Below are 23295 nucleotides of genomic sequence, written 5' to 3'. Positions count from 1 at the left end.
ATATAATGTACTGTACTTCAGGCCCAAATAACACTACTACATAGGGATGTCCGATAATGGCTTTTTGCCGATATCCGATATTCCGATATTGTCCAACTCTTTAATTACCGATACCGATATCAACCGATATATACAGTCGTGGAATTAACACATTATTATGCCTAATTTGGACAACCAGGTATGGTGAAGATAAGGTACTTTAAAAAAAAATTAATTAAAAAAATAAGATAAATAAATTAAAAACATTTTCTTGAATAAAAAAGAAAGTAAAACAATATAAAAACAGTTACATAGAAACTAGTAATTAATGAAAATGAGTAAAATTAACTGTTAAAGGTTAGTACTGTTAGTGGACCAGCAGCACGCACAATCATGTGTGCTTACGGACTGTATCCCTTGCAGACTGTATTGATATATATTGATATATAATGTAGGAACCAGAATATTAATAACAGAAAGAAACAACCCTTTTGTGTGAATGAGTGTAAATGGGGGACGGAGGTTTTTTGGGTTGGTGCACTGATTGTAAGTGTATCTTGTGTTTTTTATGTTGATTTAATAAAAAATAAAAAATAAACGATACCAATAAAAAAAAAAACGATACATATACAGATATTACACTTTAACGCATTTATCGGCTGATAATATCAGTAGGCCGATATTATCGGACATCTCTACTACTACATTATACTGCATAATATACTATACTGTACTTCAGACACAATAACACTACTACACTATATTGTATGCTGTACAACATACTATACTGTAATTCAGGCACAATAACACTACTACACTCTACTGTATACTGTATAATATACTATACTGTACTTCAGACACAATAACACTACTACACTATACTGTATAATATACTATACTGTTGACACAATAACACTACTAGACTCTACTGTATACTATACTATATAACATACATCCATAAACGTGGACACATGTGAAAAAGTGCAATATATTTATCTGTACAGTAATCTATTTATTTATTTATATATATTTATATTTATTTATTTTATATATATATATATAATATATAAATTATTTATATATATTTATCTATTTATATATGCACCTTATTGCTTTTTTATCCTGCACTACCATGAGCTTATGTAACGAAATGTTGTTCTTATCTGTGCTGTAAAGTTCAAATTTGAATGACAATAAAAAGGAAGTCTAAGTCTATACTGTACTTCAGGCATAATAACACTACTACACTCTACTGTATACTGTCTAGTATACTTGACTTCAGGCACAATAACACTACTAGACTATACTGTATACTGTGTAATATACTGTACTTCAGGCACAATAACACTACTACACTATATTGTATACTGTATAATATACTATACTGTACTTCAGGCACAATAACACTACTACACTCTACTGCATACTGTATAATATACTATACTGTACTTCAGGCACAATAACACTACTACACTCTACTGCATACTGTATAATATACTATACTGTACTTCAGGCACAATAACACTACTACACTGTACTGTATCCTGTATAATATACTATACTGTACTTCAGGCATAATAACACTACTACACTCTACTGTATACTGTGTAATATACTGTACTTTAGACACAATAATACTACTACACTCTACTATATACCATAGAATATACTGTACTGTAGTCATTGCTACTTTTTGTGTCTTAAGTATAATATAGTATATTATACATTATACAGTAGAGTGTAGTAGTGTTATTGTGCCTGAAGTACAGTACATTATCTTATACAGTAGAGTGTAGTAATGGTATTGTGTCTGAAGTACAGTACATTATACAGTATACAGTAGAAAGTACAGTACAGTATATTGTATAGTATACAGTAGAGTGTAGTAGTGTTATTGTGCCTGAAGTACAGTATACAGTACAGTACAGTATACAGTATATAGCATGGTGTAGGAGTGTTTGCCAAATACCGTCATAGGTTCCACTCTCCAGCAGGAGTCCACATTCTTCCAGTTTGCGAAACTCTTCCACGCTGATGAAGTTGTAATCCACACCAGGAACTTCCCCCTCTCTGGGCTGCCGGGTGGTACCTGCCAACAAACACACCTTCAGCATGGGACACTGCAGCCGTGTGACCTCCCCCAAGGAAAGTCACAGTTAAACGTGACAAGCTCAACTGAAATGCTAACAGTTAGCAGGCTGGCCAGATAACAAAACATATGAGACAAATGAGCTGAAAAAAAAAAAACCTAGCACGCTAACAGTATTATGCTAACAATAGCATGTCAAAAATATATGACACTGAGGTGTCTATATATATATATATATATATAAACATATATATGTTAGGTCAGGAAAAAACACAGAGGCTATTTCATCCCTACAATCCTGTTTCGCCGGTTTCCCTGCCCTTCGGGGGATTTTAAAATCCCCTAAAGAGCGTGGAAATTGACATTTTGGCATATAATTTGGCACCGAAAAATCTACAGTTGTTGATTTGCGGTGTTAAAAAAAACAAACAAACTGGCAGCTCAGGTGCCGAAATTTCACTGTAAAATTGCAATTTTTTTTATTAACAGTAAAACATTTAAATTTTACAGTAAAATTCAGGCAACTGAGCTGGCTTTTTTTTTTTTTTTTTTTATACCATAAAAACAGCAGTACTGTTTTTCCATTTACAAAAATATACACTCCATTTTAAGGTGAAATTATTGCAATTTACCATATTTTTTTTTACATTTTTGTTTTAAAAAAATCAATACATGAAAAAAAATTGTGTAATAATTAGAGATGTCCGATAATGGCTTTTTTGCCGATATCCGATATTCCGATAATGTCCAACTCTTAATTACCGATTCCGATATCAACCGATACCGATGTATACAGTCGTGGAATTAACACATTATTATGCCTAATTTTTTCGTGATGCCCCGCTGGATGCATTAAACAATGTAACAAGGTTTTCCAAAATAAATCAACTCCATCCATCCATCCATCCATCTTCTACCGCTTATCCGAGGTCGGGTCGCGGGGGAAGCAGCCTAAGCAGGGAAGCCCAGACTTCCCTCTCCCCAGCCACTTCGTCCAGCTCTTCCCGGGGGATCCCGAGGCGTTCCCAGGCCAGCCGGGAGACATAGTCTTCCCAACGTGTCCTGGGTCTTCCCCGTGGCCTCCTACCGGTCGGACGTGCCCTAAACACCTCCCGAGGGAGGCGATCGGGTGGCATCCTGACCAGATGCCCGAACCACCTCATCTGGCTCCTCTCGATGTGGAGGAGCAGCGGCTTTACTTTGAGCTCCCCGCGGATGACAGTGCTTCTCACCCTATCTCTAAGGGAGAGCCCCGCCACCCGGCGGAGGAAACTCATTTCGGCCGCTTGTACCCGTGATCTTGTCCTTTCGGTCATAACCCAAAGCTCATGACCATAGGTGAGGATGGGAACGTAGATCGACCGGTAAATTGAGAGCTTTGCCTTCCGGCTCAGCTCCTTCTTCACCACAACGGATCGATACAACGTAACAAAATAAATCAACTCAAGTTATGGAAAAAAAAATGCCAACATGGCACTGCCATATTTATTATTGAAGTCACAAAGTGCTTTTTTTTTTTTAACATGCCTCAAAACAGCAGCTTGGAATTTGGGACATGCTCTCCCTGAGAGAGCATGAGGAGGTTGAGGTGGGCGGGGTTGAGGTGGGCGGGCTTGAGGTGGGGGGGGGGGGTACGGGGTAGAGGGGGGTGTATATTGTAGCGTCCCGGAAGAGTTAGTGATGCAAGGGTTTCTGGGTATTTGTTCTGTTGTGTTTATGTTGTGTTACGGTGCGGATGTTCTCCCGAAATGTGTCATTCTTGTTTGGTGTGGGTTCACAGTGTGGCGGATATTTGTAACAGTGTTAAAGTTGTTAATACAGCCATACTCAGTGTGACCTGTATGGCTGTTGACCAAGTATGATTTGCATTCACTTGTGTGTGTGAAAAGCCGTAGGTATTATGTGATTGGGCCAGCACGCAATTGCAGTGTCTTTAAGGCACGCCCTCAATATTGTTGTCTGGGTGGAAATCGGGAAAAATTCGGGAGAATGGTTGCCTTTCAGGGGCACTGAAATTCGGGAGTTTCCCGGGAAAATCGGGAGGGTTGGCAAGTATCCCTACGTCCGTGTACCACTCCATACAGCGGCGTTTTAAAAAGTCATACATTTTACTTTTTGAAACCGATACCAATAATTTCCGATATTACATTTTAAAGCATTTATCGGCCGATATTATCGGACATCTCTAGTAATAATAGTATTCACTGTTAGAAGCGGCCCTCTGGGGCCAAACATAACAGCGATGTGGCCCTCAGTGAAAACGACTTTGACACCTCTGATCTCACGGTACGCCGAAGAATCACCTAATATTCAAACACAGTGTTACTGTTCAAACTATGGCCAAAAATAATGAAATATACTTGGTAAATTAAACCTCTGCCTTGTTTTTAATGAATACTTAGACCTACTGTACTTTCATGTTGCTCATTATGGGGTTACTTGGAGAGCCTTTTCTTAGGTGCTACTTGGTGACACAAGTTGGAGTAAATTATAAAATACGCAAAGTTCCTCCGCCCATACTTGCCAACCCTCCCGAATTTTCCGGGAGACTCCCAAATTCCAGTGCCTCTCCCGAAAATCTCCCGGGACAACCATTCTCCCGAATTTCTTCCTATTTCCAGCTGGACAACTACCGCATTTTTCCGAGTATAAGTCGCTCCGGAGTATAAGTCGCACCGGCCGAAAACGCATAATAAAGAAGGAAAAAAACATATATAAGTCGCATTTTTGGGGGACATTTCTTTGATAAAACCCAACACCAAGAATAGACATTTGAATTAATTAAAAATAAATAAAGAATAGTGAACAACAGGCTGAATAAGTGTACGTTACATGACGCCTAAATAACCAACTGAGAACGTGCCTGGTATGTTAACGTAACATATTATGGTAAGAGTCATTCAAATAACTATAACATAGAACATGCTATACGTTTACCAAACAATCTGTCACTCCTAATCGCTAAATCCCATGAAATCTTATACATATAGTCTCTTACGTGAATGAGATAAATAATATTATTTGATATTTTACGGTAATGTGTTAATAATTTCACACATCATCGCTCCTGAGTATAAGTCGCAACACCGGCCAAACTATGAACAAAACTGCGACTTATAGTCCGAAAAATACGGTATATTGGGGAAGTGCCTTAAAGGCACTGCCTTTAGCGTCCTCTCACCTGAAAAGGAGCCTATTATATATGTCTCCTTTATCCATAGGTTTATCTATAACCCATAACACGGTGGCCGAATGGAGATATATATATATATATATATATATATATATTTATATATATATATATATATATATATATATATATATATATATATATATATTAGAGATGCGCGGTTTGCGGGCACAACCGCGGAGTCCGCGGATTATCCGCGGATCGGGCGGATGAAATAAAAAAAAAATTGATTTTATCCGCGGGTCGGCTCGAGCGGTTGAAATAAAAAAAAAAAAAGATTTTAAATAGATTCAGGCGGGTGGCAGTTAAACCAATTCGGAAATATATATACATAGTTAAATGTTGTTACCCACATACGAAAAACGAGCAGGCACCTGCTGCATATGCCACAACAGAAGAAAAAAAAAGAAAAAGAGATGGACACTTTTACGGAGCGGAGAAGGGACGCCTCGCCGGGGTCCGGGACCGAGGCCCCTTCCCCCGAGAGGGCCCCCCCGGGAGCCGTAGCTGAGGCGATCCGCGAGAAGGGCCCGACGCACGTCCAGGGTCACCACCGCGCCCATCGCACCGACACCTCGCCTCGTCCGCCTTCGCCGCGGCCGGCGTCACGCGCAGCAGGTAAGCAGCTTACCTGCCCGCCACCCCCGTGGCCGGGGGCTCGTAACAGGGGTCACTCCGCGCGCTCCGCCCGCGCAGCTTACCTGCCCGCCACCCCTGTTGCCGGGGGCGCGTAACAGGGGTCACTCCGCGCGCAGTGCGCTCACAAAAGGGGTGGGGCTCACCCTGGTTGATATAGACAGCAGCTAGGACGGTGGCCATGGAAGTTGGAACCCGCTAAGGAGTGTGTAACAACCCACCTGCCGAATCAACTAGCCCTGAAAATGGATGGCGCTGGAGCGTCGGGCCCATATACCCGGCCGTCGCCGGCAGCGAGACGCGCTTGGAGGTGCGCTCAGCGCGGCTCCCATATGATTGCGCACTGGTGTGCGTCTGGGTCGTGACAGCGTGGCACGCGAATGTCTGTGCTGCATTGGATCAGTCTCCTTTCTTTAACAGGCAAAAGCTTTATAACCTCACTAATGCCTTGCATCGTCTATATTACATATATAACAACGGGCGGGTGCGGGCGGGTGCGGTTCTGATCAAATGTTAGGTCGGGTGGATGGCGACTTTCTGATGCGGTTGCGGATGAAATAATTGCCTATCCGCGCATCTCTAATATATATATATTAGGGATGTCCGATAATATCGGAATTTCTTGACACATGCTAACTGTTAGCATGCTAGCATTAACATGCTAACTTGTTTAGACAATTTTGCAGCCAAACGCCTCAGAGTCATACAACTTGGTACTTGACACATGCTAACTATTAAAATGCTAACATTACCATGCTAACTTGTTTAGTCAGATTCGCAGCCAACACCTCAGAGTCTTTTAATTTGGTACTTGACACATGCTAACTGTTAGCATGCTAACATTACCATGCTAACGTCTTTTAGTCAGTTTCGCAGCCAACACCTCAGAGTCGTTTAATTTGGTACTTGACAAATGCTAACTGTTAGCATGCTAATATTACCATGCTAACTTGTTTAGACAATTTTGCAGCCAAACGCCTCAGAGTCATACAACTTGGTACTTGACACATGCTAACTATTAAAATGATAACATTACCATGCTAACTTGTTTAGTCAGTTTCACAGCCAACACCTCAGAGTCGTTTAATTTGGTACTTGACGCATGCTAACTGTTAGCATGCTAACACTACCATGCTAACTTGTTTAGCCTATTTTGCAGCCAAACGCCTCAGAGTAATTTAATTTGGTACTTGACACATGCTAACTGTTAGCATGCTAATATTACCATGCTAACTGTTTTAGCCAGTTTCACAGTCAACACCTCAGTCATTTAATTTGGTACTTGACAAATGCTAACTGTTAGCATGCTAATATTACCATGCTAACTGTTATAGCCAGTTTCACAGTCAACACCTCAGTCATTTAATTTGGTACTGGACAAATCCTAACTTTTAGCATGCTAATATTACCATGCTAACTGTTTTAGCCAGTTTCACAGCCAACACCTCAGTCATTTAATTTGGTACTGGACCAATTCTAACTTTTAGCATGCTAATATTACCATGCTAACTGTTTTAGTCAGTTTCACAGCCAACACCTCAGTCATTTAATTTGGTACTTGTCACTCGGTAACTGTTAGCATGCTTACATTACCATGCTAACTTTTTAGCCAGTTTTACAGCCAATACCTCAAAGTTGTTTAATTTGGCACTTGACAAATGCTAACTTTTAGCATGCTAATATTACCATGCTAACTGTTTTAGCCAGTTTCACAGTCAACACCTCAGTCATTTAATTTGGTACTTGACACATGCTAACTGTTAGCATGCTAACATTACCATGCTAACTTTTTAGCCAGTTTTGCAGCCAATACCTCAGAGTTGTTTAATTTGGCACTTGACAAATGCTAACTATTAGCATGCTAATATTACCATGCTAAATGTTTTAGCCAGTTTCACAGTCAACACCTCAGTCATTTAATTTGGTACTTGACACATGCTAACTGTTAACATGCTAACATTACCATGCTAACTTTTTAACCAGTTTTGCAGCCAATACCTCAGAGTTGTTTAATTTGGTACTTGACACATACTAACTGTTAGCATGTAAACATTAACATGCTAACTTTTACAGCCAGTTTCGCAGCCAACACCTCAGAGTCGTTTAATTTGGTACTTGACACATGCTAACTGTTAGCATGCTAGCACTAACATGCTAACTTGTTTAGACAATTTTGCAGCCTAACGCCTCAGTGTCATACAACTTGGTACTAGACACATGCTAACTATTAAAATGCTAACATTACCATGCCAACTTGTTTAGTCAGTTTCGCAGCCAACACCTCAGAGTCGTTTAATTTGGTACTTGACGCATGCTAACTGTTAGCATGCTAACACTACCATGCTAACTTGTTTAGCCTATTTTGCAGCCAAACACCTCAGAGTAATTTAATTTGGTACTTGACACATGCTAACTGTTAGCATGCTAATATTACCATGCTAACTGTTTTAGCCAGTTTCACAGTCAACACCTCAGTCATTTAATTTGGTACTGGACAAATGCTAACTTTTAGCAGGCTAATATTACCATGCTAACTGTATTAGTCAGTTTCACAGCCAACACCTCAGTCATTTAATATGGTACTTGTCACACGGTAACTGTTAGCATGCTTACATTACCATGCTAACTTTTTAGCCAGTTTTACAGCCAATACCTCAAAGTTGTTTAATTTGGCACTTGACAAATGCTAACTATTAGCATGCTAATATTACCATGCTAAATGTTTTAGCCAGTTTCACAGTCAACACCTCAGTCATTTAATTTGGTACTTGACACATACTAACTGTTAGCATGCTAACATTACCATGCTAACTTTTTAGCCAGTTTTGCAGCCAATACCTCAGAGTTGTTTAATCTGGTAATTGACACATGCTAACTGTTAGCATGCTAACATTACCATGCTAACTTGTTTTAGTCAGTTTCGCAGCAAACACCTTAGAGTCGTTTAATTTGGTACTTGACACATGCTAACATTAACATGCTAACTTGTTTAGACAATTTTGCAGCCAAACGCCTCAGTGTCATACAACTTGGTACTTAACACATGCTAACTATTAAAATGCTAACATTGCCATGCTAACTTGTTTAGTCAGTTTCGCAGCCAACACCTCAGAGTCGTTTAATTTGGTACTTGACACATGCTAACTGCTAGCATTCCAGCATTAACATGCTAACTTGTTTAGACAATTTTGCAGCCAAACGCCTCAGAGTCATACAACTTGGTACTTGACACATACTAACATTACCATGCTAACTTGTTTAGTCAGTTTTGCAGCCAACACCTCAGAGTCGTTTAATTTGGTACTTGACACATGCTAACTGTTAGCATGCTAGCATTAACATGCTAACTTGTTTAGACAATTTTGCAGCCAAACGCCTCAGAGTCATACATCTTGGTACTTGACACATGCTAACTATTAAAATGCTAACATTACCATGCTAACTTGTTTAGTCAGATTCGCAGCCAACACCTCAGAGTCTTTTAATTTGGTACTTGACACATGCTAACTATTAAAATGCTAACAGTACCATGCTAACTTTTTAGTCAGTTTCACAGCCAACACCTCAGTGTCGTTTAATTTGGTATTTGACGCATGCTAACTCTTAGCATGCTAGCATTAACATGCTAACTTGTTTAGACAATTTTGCAGCCAAACGCCCCAGTGTCATACAACTTGGTACATGACACATGCTAACTATTAAAATGCTAACATTACCATGCAAACTTGTTTAGTCAGTTTCGCAGCCAACACTTCAGAGTCATTTGTTTTAGTACTTGACACATGCTAACGGTTAGCATGTTAACATTACCATGCTAACTTGTTTAGCCAATTTTGCAGCCAAACGCCTCAGTGTCATATAACTTGGTACTTAATACATTCTAACTGTTAACATGCTAACATTACCATTCTAAATGTTTTAGCCAGTTTCGCAGCCAACACCTCAGAGTCACTTAATTCTGTACTTGACACATGCTAACTGTTAGCATGCTAACTGTTTTTTTAGATAATGTTGCATGCGTACGCTTTATAGGTATATAACTTGGCACGCTAACGTCAGCTTGCGCATCTCAGTGTTCACAGGCAATTTCTAGTTTTTTGTGTGATAATCTAATTCCAAAATATCAGTTGAATTTCTCACATATACTGTACATGTCAAACTAATTATAAAAACTAAGAAAAAAAACAAAAGGGGCACAGATGGGATTTTTGAAGCGGTTAGATCAAACTGTCTGCAATATGTGTTTTATATAAATATTTTTTAATAACCGTAGTGTCAACAACATACGTATATACATACGTGAAATACACAGGTAGCAGAAGAAAGTCGTCACATTTACAACACCGAAGCAAGAAGTTGAATGCGATTGAGAGAGGTTTCATGAAATCAGAGTGCGTGCCTTTAAAAGGCGGGGCCTGCTGTGTGCCGCAGCAGGTAGGAAGGTACTCACAGGGAATGGTGCGCAGGTACAAGTTGTCCCGGATCACCTGCTGCAGCTTGTGGTCCAGGGAGCCCTTCTGGAACTGCAGACTGAGGTAGTGATGGAGGTCAGCATTCAGGACCTTCCCTGGGAAGACACCACACATGTCTCAGGTTAAAGAGCCAGCCACACAATATCAGTGCCCATATTTGGACATTTTGACTTTACTACAACTACAACAGAACTACAATATATACACATATACCACCAAAATATGTAGTCAAGTAGATAAATAATAATTACTGTAACACCAGTCCTTTTGTCCTGTTTGACAAAGGTCCCCTTTTTCATAATAAAAAATACTTTCAATATCAATAGTTCTCTTCAAATAGTCTGATATATATATATATATATATATATATATATATATATATATATATATATATATCCCTAATATGTATATATATATCCCTAATATATATATACATATATATCCCTAATATATATATATATATATATATATATATATATATATATATATATATATATATATATATACATCCATCCATCCATCCATTTTCTACCGCTTATTCCCACATATACATATATATATATATATATATATATATACAGTATATATATATATATATACATATACATATATATATATATATACATACATACATATATATATATATACATACATACATACATACATACATATATATATATATATATATATATATATATATATATATATATATATATATATATATATATATATATATATATATATATATATTAGGGATGTCCGATAATGGCTTTTTGCCGATACCCGATATTCCGATATTGTTCAACTCTTTAATTACCGATACCGATATCAACCGATACCGATATCAACCGATACATGCAGTCGTGGAATTAACACATTATTATGCCTAATTTGGACAACCAGGTATGGTGAAGATAAGGTACTTTTTAAAAATAATAATAAAATAAGATAAATAAATTAAAACATTTTCTTGAATAAAAAAGAAAGTAAAACAATATAAAAACAGTTACATAGAAACTAGTAATTAATGATAATTAGTAAAATAAACTGTTAAAGGTTAGTACTATTAGTGGACCAGCAGCACGCACAATCATGTGTGCTTACGGACTGTATCCCTTGCAGACTGTATTGATATATATTGATATATAATGTAGGAACCAGAATATTAATAACAGAAAGAAACAACCCTTTTGTGTGAATGAGTGTAAATGGGGGAGGGAGGTTTTTTGGGTTGGTGCACTAATTGTAAGTGTATCTTGTGTTTTTTATGTTGATTTAATACAAAAAAAAAAAAAAAAAAAAAAAAACGATACCGATAACAAAAAAGGATACCGATAATTTCCGATATTACATTTTAACGCATTTATCGGCCGATAATATCGGCATGCCGATATCTCTATTATTTATGCAAGCAAATAATAACTTGTGATTAATCGAAGGTTTACAGTGTGATTAATCTGATAGAAAAATAACAATTTGACAGCCATAATGTAAAAAAAAATTACTGTTACAAGAGATATATTTTATCATCTAAAAGTGTGGTTTTATGTAAAAAGGGTGATGTTTTGGGGCCAAGCAGTGATTGAATGGATTTATTTCAAAAGGCCGACACGCTTCCCTTCTTCAGACCAACAGACTCTTACATAAGTCCGTGGACGTTTAACGGGAACAAAGCCAGCGAGGAATTCAGGTCAAGGGAATAAAAGCCGGGTCCTGGTTCACGTTGACGAGCATGTGGCCTGTGTTCCCAGGAGCACATTCCAGACTAAGTAGTTCCCACGTCGCACCTGCTCCGACGGTCCTCCTGAGAACGTTGCCCTGGAAGCGTCCGTGGTGACTAATGGTTGCCGTGGGATGACGGCAGAGGGTCGGAGTCCCAGACCCGGGTCTCATTGGCCAACACATGCAGGGACACAACAGTGCGGCCTTTGTGGACCGCCTGTCAGCTCGTGTTAGCGCGGCGCATCATATCTCCGAAGACAAGGCCATGCCGAGGAGCCGGGGAGGGAGTCCGAGCTCCCAGCTTCCGGGTCACACAATGGGAGTCTTTGTGCCTTGTCACTGGACTATGAGACACCAGGCGGAGACAACCATGAAACATGGGAGGAGTGGTGATGATGCAATGGTCAGGATTATTACTCCACTGCTTCATCTCCCGTCTTTATTGTCATCATCGCCCCCCTGAGGAAGACCATGTAGGTCTTGCTAAAAACGTGCAAAACACTGAAAAAAATGTGCTGATATCAGCACTGACCTCTATCGTCCTACAAACCCCGTTTCCATATGAGTTGGGAAATTGTGTTAGATGTAAATATAAACGGAATACAATGATTTGCAAATCATTTTCAACCCATATTCAGTTGAATATGTTCAAAAGACAACATATTTGATGATCAAACTGATAAACATTTTTTTTTTTTTGCAAATAATCATTAACTTTAGAATTTGATGCCAGCAACACATGACAAAGAAGTTGGGAAAGGTGGCAATAAATACTGATAAAGTTGAGGAATGCTCATCAAACACTTATTTGGAACATTCCACAAGTGAACAGGCAAATTGGGAACAGGTGGGTTCCATGATTGGGTATAAAAGTAGATTCCATGAAATGCTCAGTTATTCACAAACAAGGATGGGGCGAGGGTCACCACTTTGTCAACAAATGCGTGAGCAAATTGTTGAACAGTTTAAGAAAAACCTTTCTCAACCAGCTATTGCAAGGAATTTAAGGATTTCACCTTTTGCGGTCCGTAACATCATCAAAGGGTTCAGAGGATCTGGAGAAATCCCTGCACGTAAGCAGCTAAGCCCGTGACCTTGGATCCCTCAGGCTGTACTGCATCAACAAGCGACATCAATGGGTAAAGGATATCACCACATGGGCTCAGGAACACTTCAGAAACCCACTGTCAGTAACTACAGTTGGTCGCTACATCTGTAAGTGCAAGTTAAAACTCTCTTATGCAAGGCGAAAACCGTTTATCAACAACACCCAGAAACGCTGTCGGCTTCGCTGGGCCTGAGCTCATCTAAGACGGACTGATACAAAGTGGAAAAGTGTTCTGTGGTCTGACGAGTCCACATTTCAAATTGTTTTTGGAAACTGTGGACGTTGTGTCCTCCGGACCAAAGAGGAAAAGAACCATCCGGATTGTTATAGGCGCAAAGTTGAAAAGCCAGCATGTGTGATGGTATGGGGGTGTATTAGTGCCCAAGACATGGGTAACTTACACATCTGTGAAGGCGCCATTAATGCTGAAAGGTACATACAGGTTTTGGAGCAACATATGTTGCCATCCAAACAACGTTACCATGGACGCACCTGCTTATTTCAGCAAGACAATGCCAAACCACGTGTTACATCAACGTGGCTTCATAGTAAAAGAGTGCGGGTACTAGACTGGCCTGCCTGTAGTCCAGACCTGTCTCCCATTGAAAATGTGTGGCGCAATATGAAGCCTAAAATACCACAACGGAGACCCCCGGACTGTTGAACAACTTAAGCTGTACATCAAGCAAGAATGGGAAAGAATTCCACCTGAGAAGCTTAAAAAATGTGTCTCCTCAGTTCCCAAACGTTTACTGAGTATTGTTAAAAGGAAAGGCCATGTAACACAGTGGTGAACATGCCCTTTCCCAACTACTTTGGCACGTGTTGCAGCCATGAAATTCTAAGTTAATGATTATTTGCAAAAAACAACAACATTTGAACATCAAATATGTTGTCTTTGTAGCATATTCAACTGAAAATGATTTGCAAATCATTGTATTCCGTTTATATTTACATCTAACACAATTTCCCAACTCATATGGAAACGGGGTTTGTAAATATATTGCTTTCTTTTGACATACAATGATATGATCAACATTTTTAGTAGAGATGTCCGATAATATCGGCCGATAAATGCTTTAAAATGTAATATCAGAAATGATCCGTATCGGTTTCAAAATTTTCGGTATCGGTTTTAAAAAGTAAAATTTATGACTTTTTAGAACGCCGCTGTGCACACGGACGTAGGAAGAAGTACAGAGCGCCAATAAACCTTAAAGGCACTGCCTTTGCGGGCCGGCCCAATCACATAAAATCTACGGCTTTTCACACTCACAAGTGAATCCATCTATACTTGGTCAACAGCCATACAGGTCAAACTGAGGGTGGCCGTATAAACAACTTTAACACTGCTACAAATATGCGCCACACTGTGAACCCACTCCAAACAAGAATGACAAACACATTTCGGGAGAACACCCGCACCGTAACACAACATAAACACAACAGAACAAATACCCAGAACCCCTTGCAGCACTAACTCTTCTGGGACGCTACAATATACACCCCCCGCTACTCCCCCCGCCCCACCTCAACCTCCTCATGCTCTCTCAGGGAGAGCATGTCCCAAATTCCAAGCTGCTGTTTTGAGGCATGTTAAAAAAAATAATGCACTTTGTGACTTCAATAGTAAATATGGCAGTGCTATGTTGCCACTTTTTTCCATAACTTGAGTTGATTTATTTTGGAAAACCTTGTTACATTGTTTAATGCATCCAGCGGGGCATCACAACAAAATTAGGCATAATAATGTGTTAATTCCACGACTGTATATGTCGGTATCGGTAATTAAGAGTTGGACAATATCGGATATTGGCAAAAAAGCCATTATCGGACATCTCTACTTGAAACGACAGGGAATTTGTAGGCATTCACCCAGAACTTGTCCAAAAGATGGCGCCATAGCACAAACGTGTGTTTAAAAAAACAAAACTATTTGCTTCATGGCCGTCAGCAACAAAAAATCAGTAAGGAGCCGCGCCGTTTTAAAAAGCCGCAGGGTCCAAAGCGTAGAGGCTTATATTCCAAAATGTACATTACGTGCATTATTATTAATGATCATGTTATTATGTTATATAATGTTGGCAATGATATTGTTTATCGGCAATAATTTGTGGGTCCATATATGGTTGAGCAAGATTTGTTACGAGCCTGGTTGGCCTGACAGGTCATGACAGTCACATAAGAATCTTGGAGGGACTAAAAATTTGAGATGTCCGATAATGGCTTTTTTTGCCGATATCCGATATTCCGATATTGTCCAACTCTTAATTACCGATACCGATATCAACGGATACCGATATATACAGTCGTGGAATTAACACATTATTATTCCTAATTTTGTTGTGATGCCCCCGCTGGATGCATTAAACACAAAGTGCTTTTTTTTTTTAACATGCCTCAAAACAGCAACTTGGTATTTGGGACTTGCTCTCCCAAGTGAATGCAACGTATACTTAATCAACAGCGATACAGGTTACACTAAGGGTGGCCGTATAAACAACTTTTACACTGTTAGAAATATGCGCCACACTGTGAACCCACACCAAACAAGAATGACAAACACATTTCGGAAGAACATCCACACTGTAACACAACATAAACGCTACAAGGTGTGTGTGTGGTGTGTGTGTGTGTGTGTGTGTGGGGGGTGGGGGGGGGGGGGGGTGGGGGGGGGGGGTGGGGGGGGGGGGGTAGCGGGGGTGTATATTGTAGCGTCAAGGAAGAGTTAGTGCTGCAAAGATTTCTGGGTATTTGTTCTGTTGTGTTTATGTTGTGTTACGGTGCCGATGTTCTCCCAAAATGTGTTTGTCATTCTTGTTTTGTGTGGGTTCATATATTTCTAACAGTGTAAAAGTTGTTTATACGGGCACTCTCAGTGTAACCTGTATCACTGTTGATTAAGTATGCGTTGCATTCACATGTTTGTGCATACAGACGCCGCACATATTTTGTGATCGGGCCGGCATGTTGTTAGAATGGATGAAAAGCAGACATGACGACAGCTCGTAGTCGACGTTAAAGGCAGTGCCTTTAAAGCACGCCCCCAAGACTGTGGTCCCGGCGGACTATGAGATATAATGACTGATGAACACCTTCGTTCGATAATGAAGGTTGCCTCAGCTCGAAGCCTGAGCCCCGACATTAATGAACTAGCATCCAAGAAAAGATGGCAGGTATCTGGCTTGGGCACATCAGATTAGATCAGTGTGTTGCAAACTGAGCAGTTTAAAGTCCTGAATGGTTGGTTTATTCATTGTTATTTTATTTTCAAATGTATTAGCCTGTGGAAAAATATTTACCTAAGAAGGCTGCAAATAGAAAAGAGGCATTCAATTTGTATTTAAATTGTATTTGATTTGCCCTTGATATTTTTTTATTATTATTATTATTATTATTTGAAACTCGATTTTGCATGTCACTATAAAGTTATATAAGCCTTGCTTGTTCAATATTCAACGCAAAACTTGTTTGGGTCCCTGTTAAAAGGTTGATTTGTTCAACCTAGGCCCGCGGCTTTGTTCAGTCTTGCATTTTGGCCCACTCTGTATTTGAGTTTGACACCCCTGGCCTAGACTAAGAAGAACATTCCAGACTGAGATCAGCAGCTAGACTAAGAAGAACATTGCAGACTGAGATCAGTAGCTAGACTAAGAAGAACATTCAAGACTGAGATCAGCAGCTAGACTAAGAAGAACATTCCAGACTAAGATCAGCAGCTAGACTAAGAAGAACATTCCAGACTGAGATCAGTAGCTAGACTAAGAAGAACATTCAAGACTGAGATCAGTAGCTGGACTAATAAGAACATTTCACTTCTGAGTGCCTCCTCTTGGCGACACTGAGGGGAGCTCTCACACTAAATGTTTCTGCCAGGAGCGTCGATGACTGACTGCACTGCAAACAAAAATGTGTTCCTTGAAATCCTGAGCAGCTGTGTGGTGTATTTTTCTTCTCCATTGGACACGGTCAAAAGTTCATTGTGGCGTCTAAAAGTGCAAAACATGCACTCATAAATGATGACTTCATCTACGAATGTCCAACGACTATAAACGTTGCATCGCCATTCGTCACATTTTTGTCCGTAGTTCAATTATAATTCTTCTCAATTAATCGGGTTTTTTTAATGTACCTTGGATCATTTTCAAGTTTTGAATGCGGTCAACATGGGACTGGACAATTTTATGCAAATGTTTGTTTAACAAATATTATGCTGTTTTTTTGTTTTTTTTTAAATGGACACACATCTCTCACACAAAAAAACACACGTTTACCACTTCTGACACAGGCTGACTTTAGAAGCAAAACTACCATTAATGACAACACAGTCCCAGCAAGCACAAGACGTTGATACAACGTTGATTAAAAATGACTTGAAAACAACGGTAAAAAAATAGTTGCATTTTGTAAATTGAGACAACGCTGTTGTCTTGACGTTGGGTTCACGTTGTTGGTTGGGGAATGACCAAATTTCAATGGTTAAATCAACGTCACAATCTGACATTAAATAAACGTTGAAACAACATTGTATTTGTGTTGTAGAATATTGGTTGGGAAATGACCAAAATTAAATGGTCCCAAATGGTCCCTGAACACAACATTAATTAAATGTCGCCAAAAACCACGTTGTTTTAACGTTGTTTTGTGTTGTAGAATATTGGTTGGGAAATTACCAAATTTCAGTGGTCAAATCAACGTCAAAACCTAATATTGATTAAACGCCGTCAAAAAGCATGTTGTTTCAACGTTGTATTTTGTTTTGTAGAATATTGGTTGGGAAATTACCAGAATTCAATGGTCCCAAAACACAACATTGATTAACCATTGTCAAAAAGCATGTTGTTTCAACGTTGTATTTGTGTTGTAGAATATTTGTTGGGAAATTACCAAAATTCAATGGTCAAAACAACGTCACAACCTGACTTTGATTAACCGTTGTCAAAAAGCATGTTGTTTCAACGTTGTATTTGTGTTGTAGAATATTGGTTGGGAAATGACCAAATTTCAATGGTCCCAGAACACAACATTGATTAACCGTTGTCAAAAAGCATATTGTTTCAACGTTGCATTTGTGTTGTAGAATATTTGTTGGGAAATTACCAAAATTCAATGGTCAAAACAACGTCACAACCTGACTTTGATTAACCGTTGTCAAAAAGCATGTTGTTTCAACGTTGTATTTGTGTTGTAGAATATTGGTTGGGAAATGACCAAATTTCAATGGTCCCAGAACACAACATTGATTAACCGTTGTCAAAAAACATGTTGTTTCAACATTGTATTTGTGTTGTAGAATATTGGTTGGGAAATGACCAAATTCCAATGGTCCCAGAACACAACATTGATTAACCGTTGTCAAAAAGCATGTTGTTTCAACGTTGTATTTGTGTTGTAGAATATTTGTTGGGAAATTACCAAAATTCAATGGTCAAAACAACGTCACAACCTGACATTGGTTAACCGTTGTCAAAAAGTATGTTGTTTCAACGTTGTATTTGTGTTGTAGAATATTGGTTGGGAAATGACCAAATTTCAATGGTCCCAGAACACAACATTGATTAACCGTTGTCAAAAAGCATGTTGTTTCAACGTTGTATTTGTGTTGTAGAATATTGGTTGGGAAATGACCAAAATTCAATGGTCAAAACAACGTCACAACCTGACATTGATTAAACGTCGTCAAAAAGTAAGTTGTTTCAACGTTGTATTTGTGTTGTAGAATATTGGTTGGGAAATGACCAAATTTCAATGGTCAAATCAACATCACAACCTGACATTAAATAAACGTTGTCAAAAAGCATGTTGTTTCAATGTTGTATTTGTGTTGTAGAATATTGGTTGGGAAATAACCAAATTTCAGTGGTCAAATCAACGTCAGAACCCAACATTGATTAAACGTCGTCAAAAAGCATGTTGTTTCAACGTTATATTTGTGTTGTAGAATATTGGTTAGGAAATTACCAAAATTCAATGGTCCCAAATGGTTCCAGAACACAACATTGATTAAACGTAGACAAAAAGCATGTTGTTTTAACGTTGTATTTGTGTTGTAGAATATTGGTTGAGAAATGACCAAATTTCAATGTTCTAATCAACGTCAGAACCCAAAATTTATTAAACGTTGACAGAAACCACGTTGGTTCAGCGTTGTTATTGCGTTGTAGAATATTAGCTGGGAAATTACCAAAATTCAATGGTTCCAGAACACAACATTGATTAACCATTGTCAAAAGCATGTTGTTTCAACGTTGTATTTGTGTTGTAAAATATTGGTTTGGAAATGACCAAAATCCAATGGTCAAAACAACGTCATAACCTGACATTGATTAAACGTCGTCAAAAAGCATGTTGTTTCAACGTTGTATTTGTGTTGTAGATTATTGGTTGGGAAATGACCAAATTTCAATGGTCCTAGAACACAACATTGATTAACCGTTGTCAAAAAGCATGTTGTTTTAACATTGTATTTGTGTTGCAGAATATTGGTTGGGAAATGACCAAATTTCAATGGTCCCAGAACACAACATTGATTAACCGTTGTCCAAAAGCATGTTGTTTCAACGTTGTATTTGTGTTGTAAAATATTGGTTGGGAAATGACCAAATTTCAATGGTCAAATCAACATCACAACCTGACATTAAATAAACGTTGTCAAAAAGCATGTTGTTTCAACGTTGTATTTGTGTTGTAGAATATTGGTTGGGAAATGACCAAAATTAAATGGTCCCAAGTGGCATACCAACTTTATAAATAAAGTTGGTATGGTATGGTATGGTATGGTCCCAGAACACAACATTAATTAAATGTCGTCAAAAACCACATTGTTTTAACGTTGTTTTGTGTTGTAGAATATTGGTTGGGAAATTACCAAATCTCAGTGGTCAAATCAACGTCGTCAAAAAGCATGTTTTTTCAACGTTATATTTGTGTTGTAGAATATTGGTTAGGAAATTACCAAAATTCAATGGTCCCAGAACACAACATTGATTAAACGTAGACAAAAAGCATGTTGTTTCAACGTTGTATTTGTGTTGTAGAATATTGGTTGGGAAATGACCAAAATTAAATGGTCCCAAGTGGTCCCAGAACACAACATTAATTAAATGTCGTCAAAAACCACAGTTTTAACGTTGTTTTGTGTTGTAGAATATTGGTTGAGAAATTACCAAATTTCAGTGGTCAAATCAACGTCAGAACCCAAAATTGATTAAACGTCGTCAAAAAGCATGTTGTTTCAACGTTATATTTGTGTTGTAGAATATTGGTTAGGAAATTACCAAAATTCAATGGTCTCAAATGGTTCCAGAACACAACATTGATTAAACGTAGACAAAAAGCATGTTGTTTTAACGTTGTATTTGTGTTGTAGAATATTGGTTGGGAAATGACCAAATTTCAATGTTCTAATCACCGTCATAACCCAAAATGTATTAAACATTGACAAGAAGCATGTTGTTTCAACGTTGTTATTGTGTTGTAGAATATTGGTTGGGAAATTACCAGAATTCAATGGTCCCAGAACACAACATAGATTAACCGTTGTCAAAAAGCATGTTGTTTCAACATTGTATTTGTGTTGTAGAATATTGGTTGGGAAATGACCAAATTTCAATGATCAAATCAACATCACAACCTGACATTAAATAAACGTTGTCAAAAAGCATGTTGTTTTAACGTTGTATTTGTGTTGTAGAATATTGGTTGGGAAATGACCAAATTTCAGTGGTCAAATCAACGTCAGAACCCAACATTGATTAAACGTCGTCAAAAAGCATGTTGTTTCAACGTTATATTTGTGTTGTAGAATATTGGTTAGGAAATTACCAAATTTCAATGTTCTAATCAAAGTCAGAACCCAAAATGTATTAAACGTTGACAAAAACCACGTTGTTTCAACGTTGTTATTGTGTTGTAGAATATTAGCTGGGAAATTACCAAAATTCATTGGTTCCAAAACGCAACATTGATTAACCATTGTCAAAAGCATGTTGTTTCAACGTTGTATTTGTGTTGTAAAATATTGGTTGGGAAATGACCAAAATTCAATGGTCAAAACAACGTCATAACCTGACATTGATTAAACGTTGTCAAAAAGTATACTTGTTTCAACGTTGTATTTGTGTTGTAGAATATTGGTTGGGAAATGACCAAAATGAAATGGGCCCAAGTGGTCCCAGAACACAACATTAATTAAACGTCGTCAAAAAGCATGTTGTTTCAACGTTATATTTGTGTTGTAGAATATTGGTTAGGAAATTACCAAAATTCAATGGTCCCAAATGGTTCCAGAACACAACATTGATTAAACGTAGACAAAAAGCATGTTGTTTTAACGTTGTATTTGTGTTGTAGAATATTGGTTGGGAAATGACCAAATTTCAATGTTCAAATCAACGTCAGAACCCAAAATTGATTAAATGTTGACAAGAAGCATGTTGTTTCAACGTTGTTATTGTGTTGTAGAATATTGGCTGGGAAATTACCAAATTTCAATGGTCCCAGAACACAACATTGATTAACCGTTGTCAAAAAGCATGTTGTTTCAACGTTGTATTTGTGTTGTAGAATATTGGTTGGGAAATGACCAAAATTCAATGGTCGAATCAACTTTACATCCTGACGTTGAATAAACATCGACAAAAAGCATGTTGTTTCAACGTTCTATTTGTGTTACTACAACTCTTATTTTTTTGTGATAGAGTGATTGGAACACATACTTGTTGGTCACAAAAAAAATTCATGAAGTTTAGTTCTTTTATGAATTTATTATGGGTCGTCTGAAAATGTGACATTATCAATTTTGGTAATGTAGAAAAGTTACAATCAAATCAAATTAGCTTCATGGCATGGCCTCTTAACTTCATGTGAGTGATTATGATTGACGACACCTGTTGACTTCTCTGAGCACAGATCTGAAAAAAACTAATCATTGACTTGAACAAGTCAGGAAGGTCACTTGGAGCCATTTCAAAGCAGTTTAAGGTCCCAAGAGCAACTGTGCAGACAATTGTCCGTAAGTATAAAGTGCATGGCACAGTTTTGTCACTGCCACGATCAGGAAGAAAACGCAAGCTATCACCTGCTGCTGAGAGAAAATTGGTCAGGATGATCAAGAGTCAACCGAGAACCACCAAAAAGCAGGTCTACAATGAATTGGAAGCTGCCGGAACACAGGTGTCAGTGTCCACAGTCAAGCGTGTTTTGCATCGCCGTGGACTAAGAGGCTACCATGCAAGAAGGAAGCCCTTGCTGCGGGACGGCGTGGCGCAGTTGGGAGAGTGGCTGTGCCAGCAACCTGAGGGTTCCTGGTTCAATCTCCACCTTCTACCATCCGAGTCACGTCCGTTGTGTCCTTGAACAAGACACTTCACCCATGCTCCTGATGGGTCCTGGTTAGCGCCTTGCATGGCAGCTCCCGCCATCAGTGGGTGAATGTGGAAATAGTGTCAAAGCGCTTTGAGTTCCTTAAAAATGGTAGAAAAGCGCTATACAAGTACAAACCCCGTTTCCATATGAGTTGGGAAAGTGTGTTAGATGTAAATATAAACGGAATACAATGATTTGCAAATCCTTTTCAACCCATATTCAATTGAATATGCTACAAAGACAAGATATTTGATGTTCAAACTCATAAACTTTATTTATTTTTTGCAAATAATAATTAACTTAGAATTTCATGGCTGCAACACGTGCCAAAGTAGTTGGGAAAGGGCATGTTCACCACTGTGTTACATGGCCTTTCCTTTTAACAACGTTTGGGAACTGAGGAGACACATATTTTAAGCTTCTTCATAATGCGCCACACATTTTCAATGGGAGACAGGTCTGGACTACAGGCAGGCCAGTCTAGTACCCGCACTCTTTTACTATGAAGCCACGTTGATGTAACACGTGGCTTGACATTGTCTTGCTGAAATAAGCAGGGGCGTCCATGGTAACGTTACTTGGATGGCAACATATGTTGCTCCAAAACCTGTATGTACCTTTCAGCATTAATGGCCCCTTCACAGATGTGTAAGTTACCCATGTCTTGGGCACTAATACACCCCCATACCATCACAGACGCTGGCTTTTCAACTTTGCGCCTATAACAATCCGG

General features: G+C 38.5%; 1 protein-coding gene across 5 annotated transcripts in view; it reads right to left on the bottom strand.

The window, feature by feature from the left end:
- The window catches only part of magi3a (membrane associated guanylate kinase, WW and PDZ domain containing 3a), a 279636-nt gene that overhangs the window by 115438 nt on the left and 140903 nt on the right, over positions 1–23295 (bottom strand). For all 5 annotated transcript variants that reach the window (XM_061923450.2, XM_061923458.2, XM_061923467.2 and 2 more), the window contains exons 2-3: positions 10345–10461; positions 1949–2068 (exon numbers count right to left, since the gene is read on the bottom strand). In XM_061923450.2, coding sequence (XP_061779434.2) covers positions 1949–2068; positions 10345–10461 — 237 coding nt within the window. The remainder of the gene's footprint in view (positions 1–1948; positions 2069–10344; positions 10462–23295) is intronic.

The sequence above is a fragment of the Nerophis lumbriciformis genome, linkage group LG01, assembly GCF_033978685.3.
Source record: "Nerophis lumbriciformis linkage group LG01, RoL_Nlum_v2.1, whole genome shotgun sequence".
Classification (NCBI taxonomy): domain Eukaryota; kingdom Metazoa; phylum Chordata; class Actinopteri; order Syngnathiformes; family Syngnathidae; genus Nerophis; species Nerophis lumbriciformis.
The sequence above is the reverse complement of the archived record's forward strand: the minus strand, read 5'-3'. Positions and strand labels throughout refer to the sequence as shown.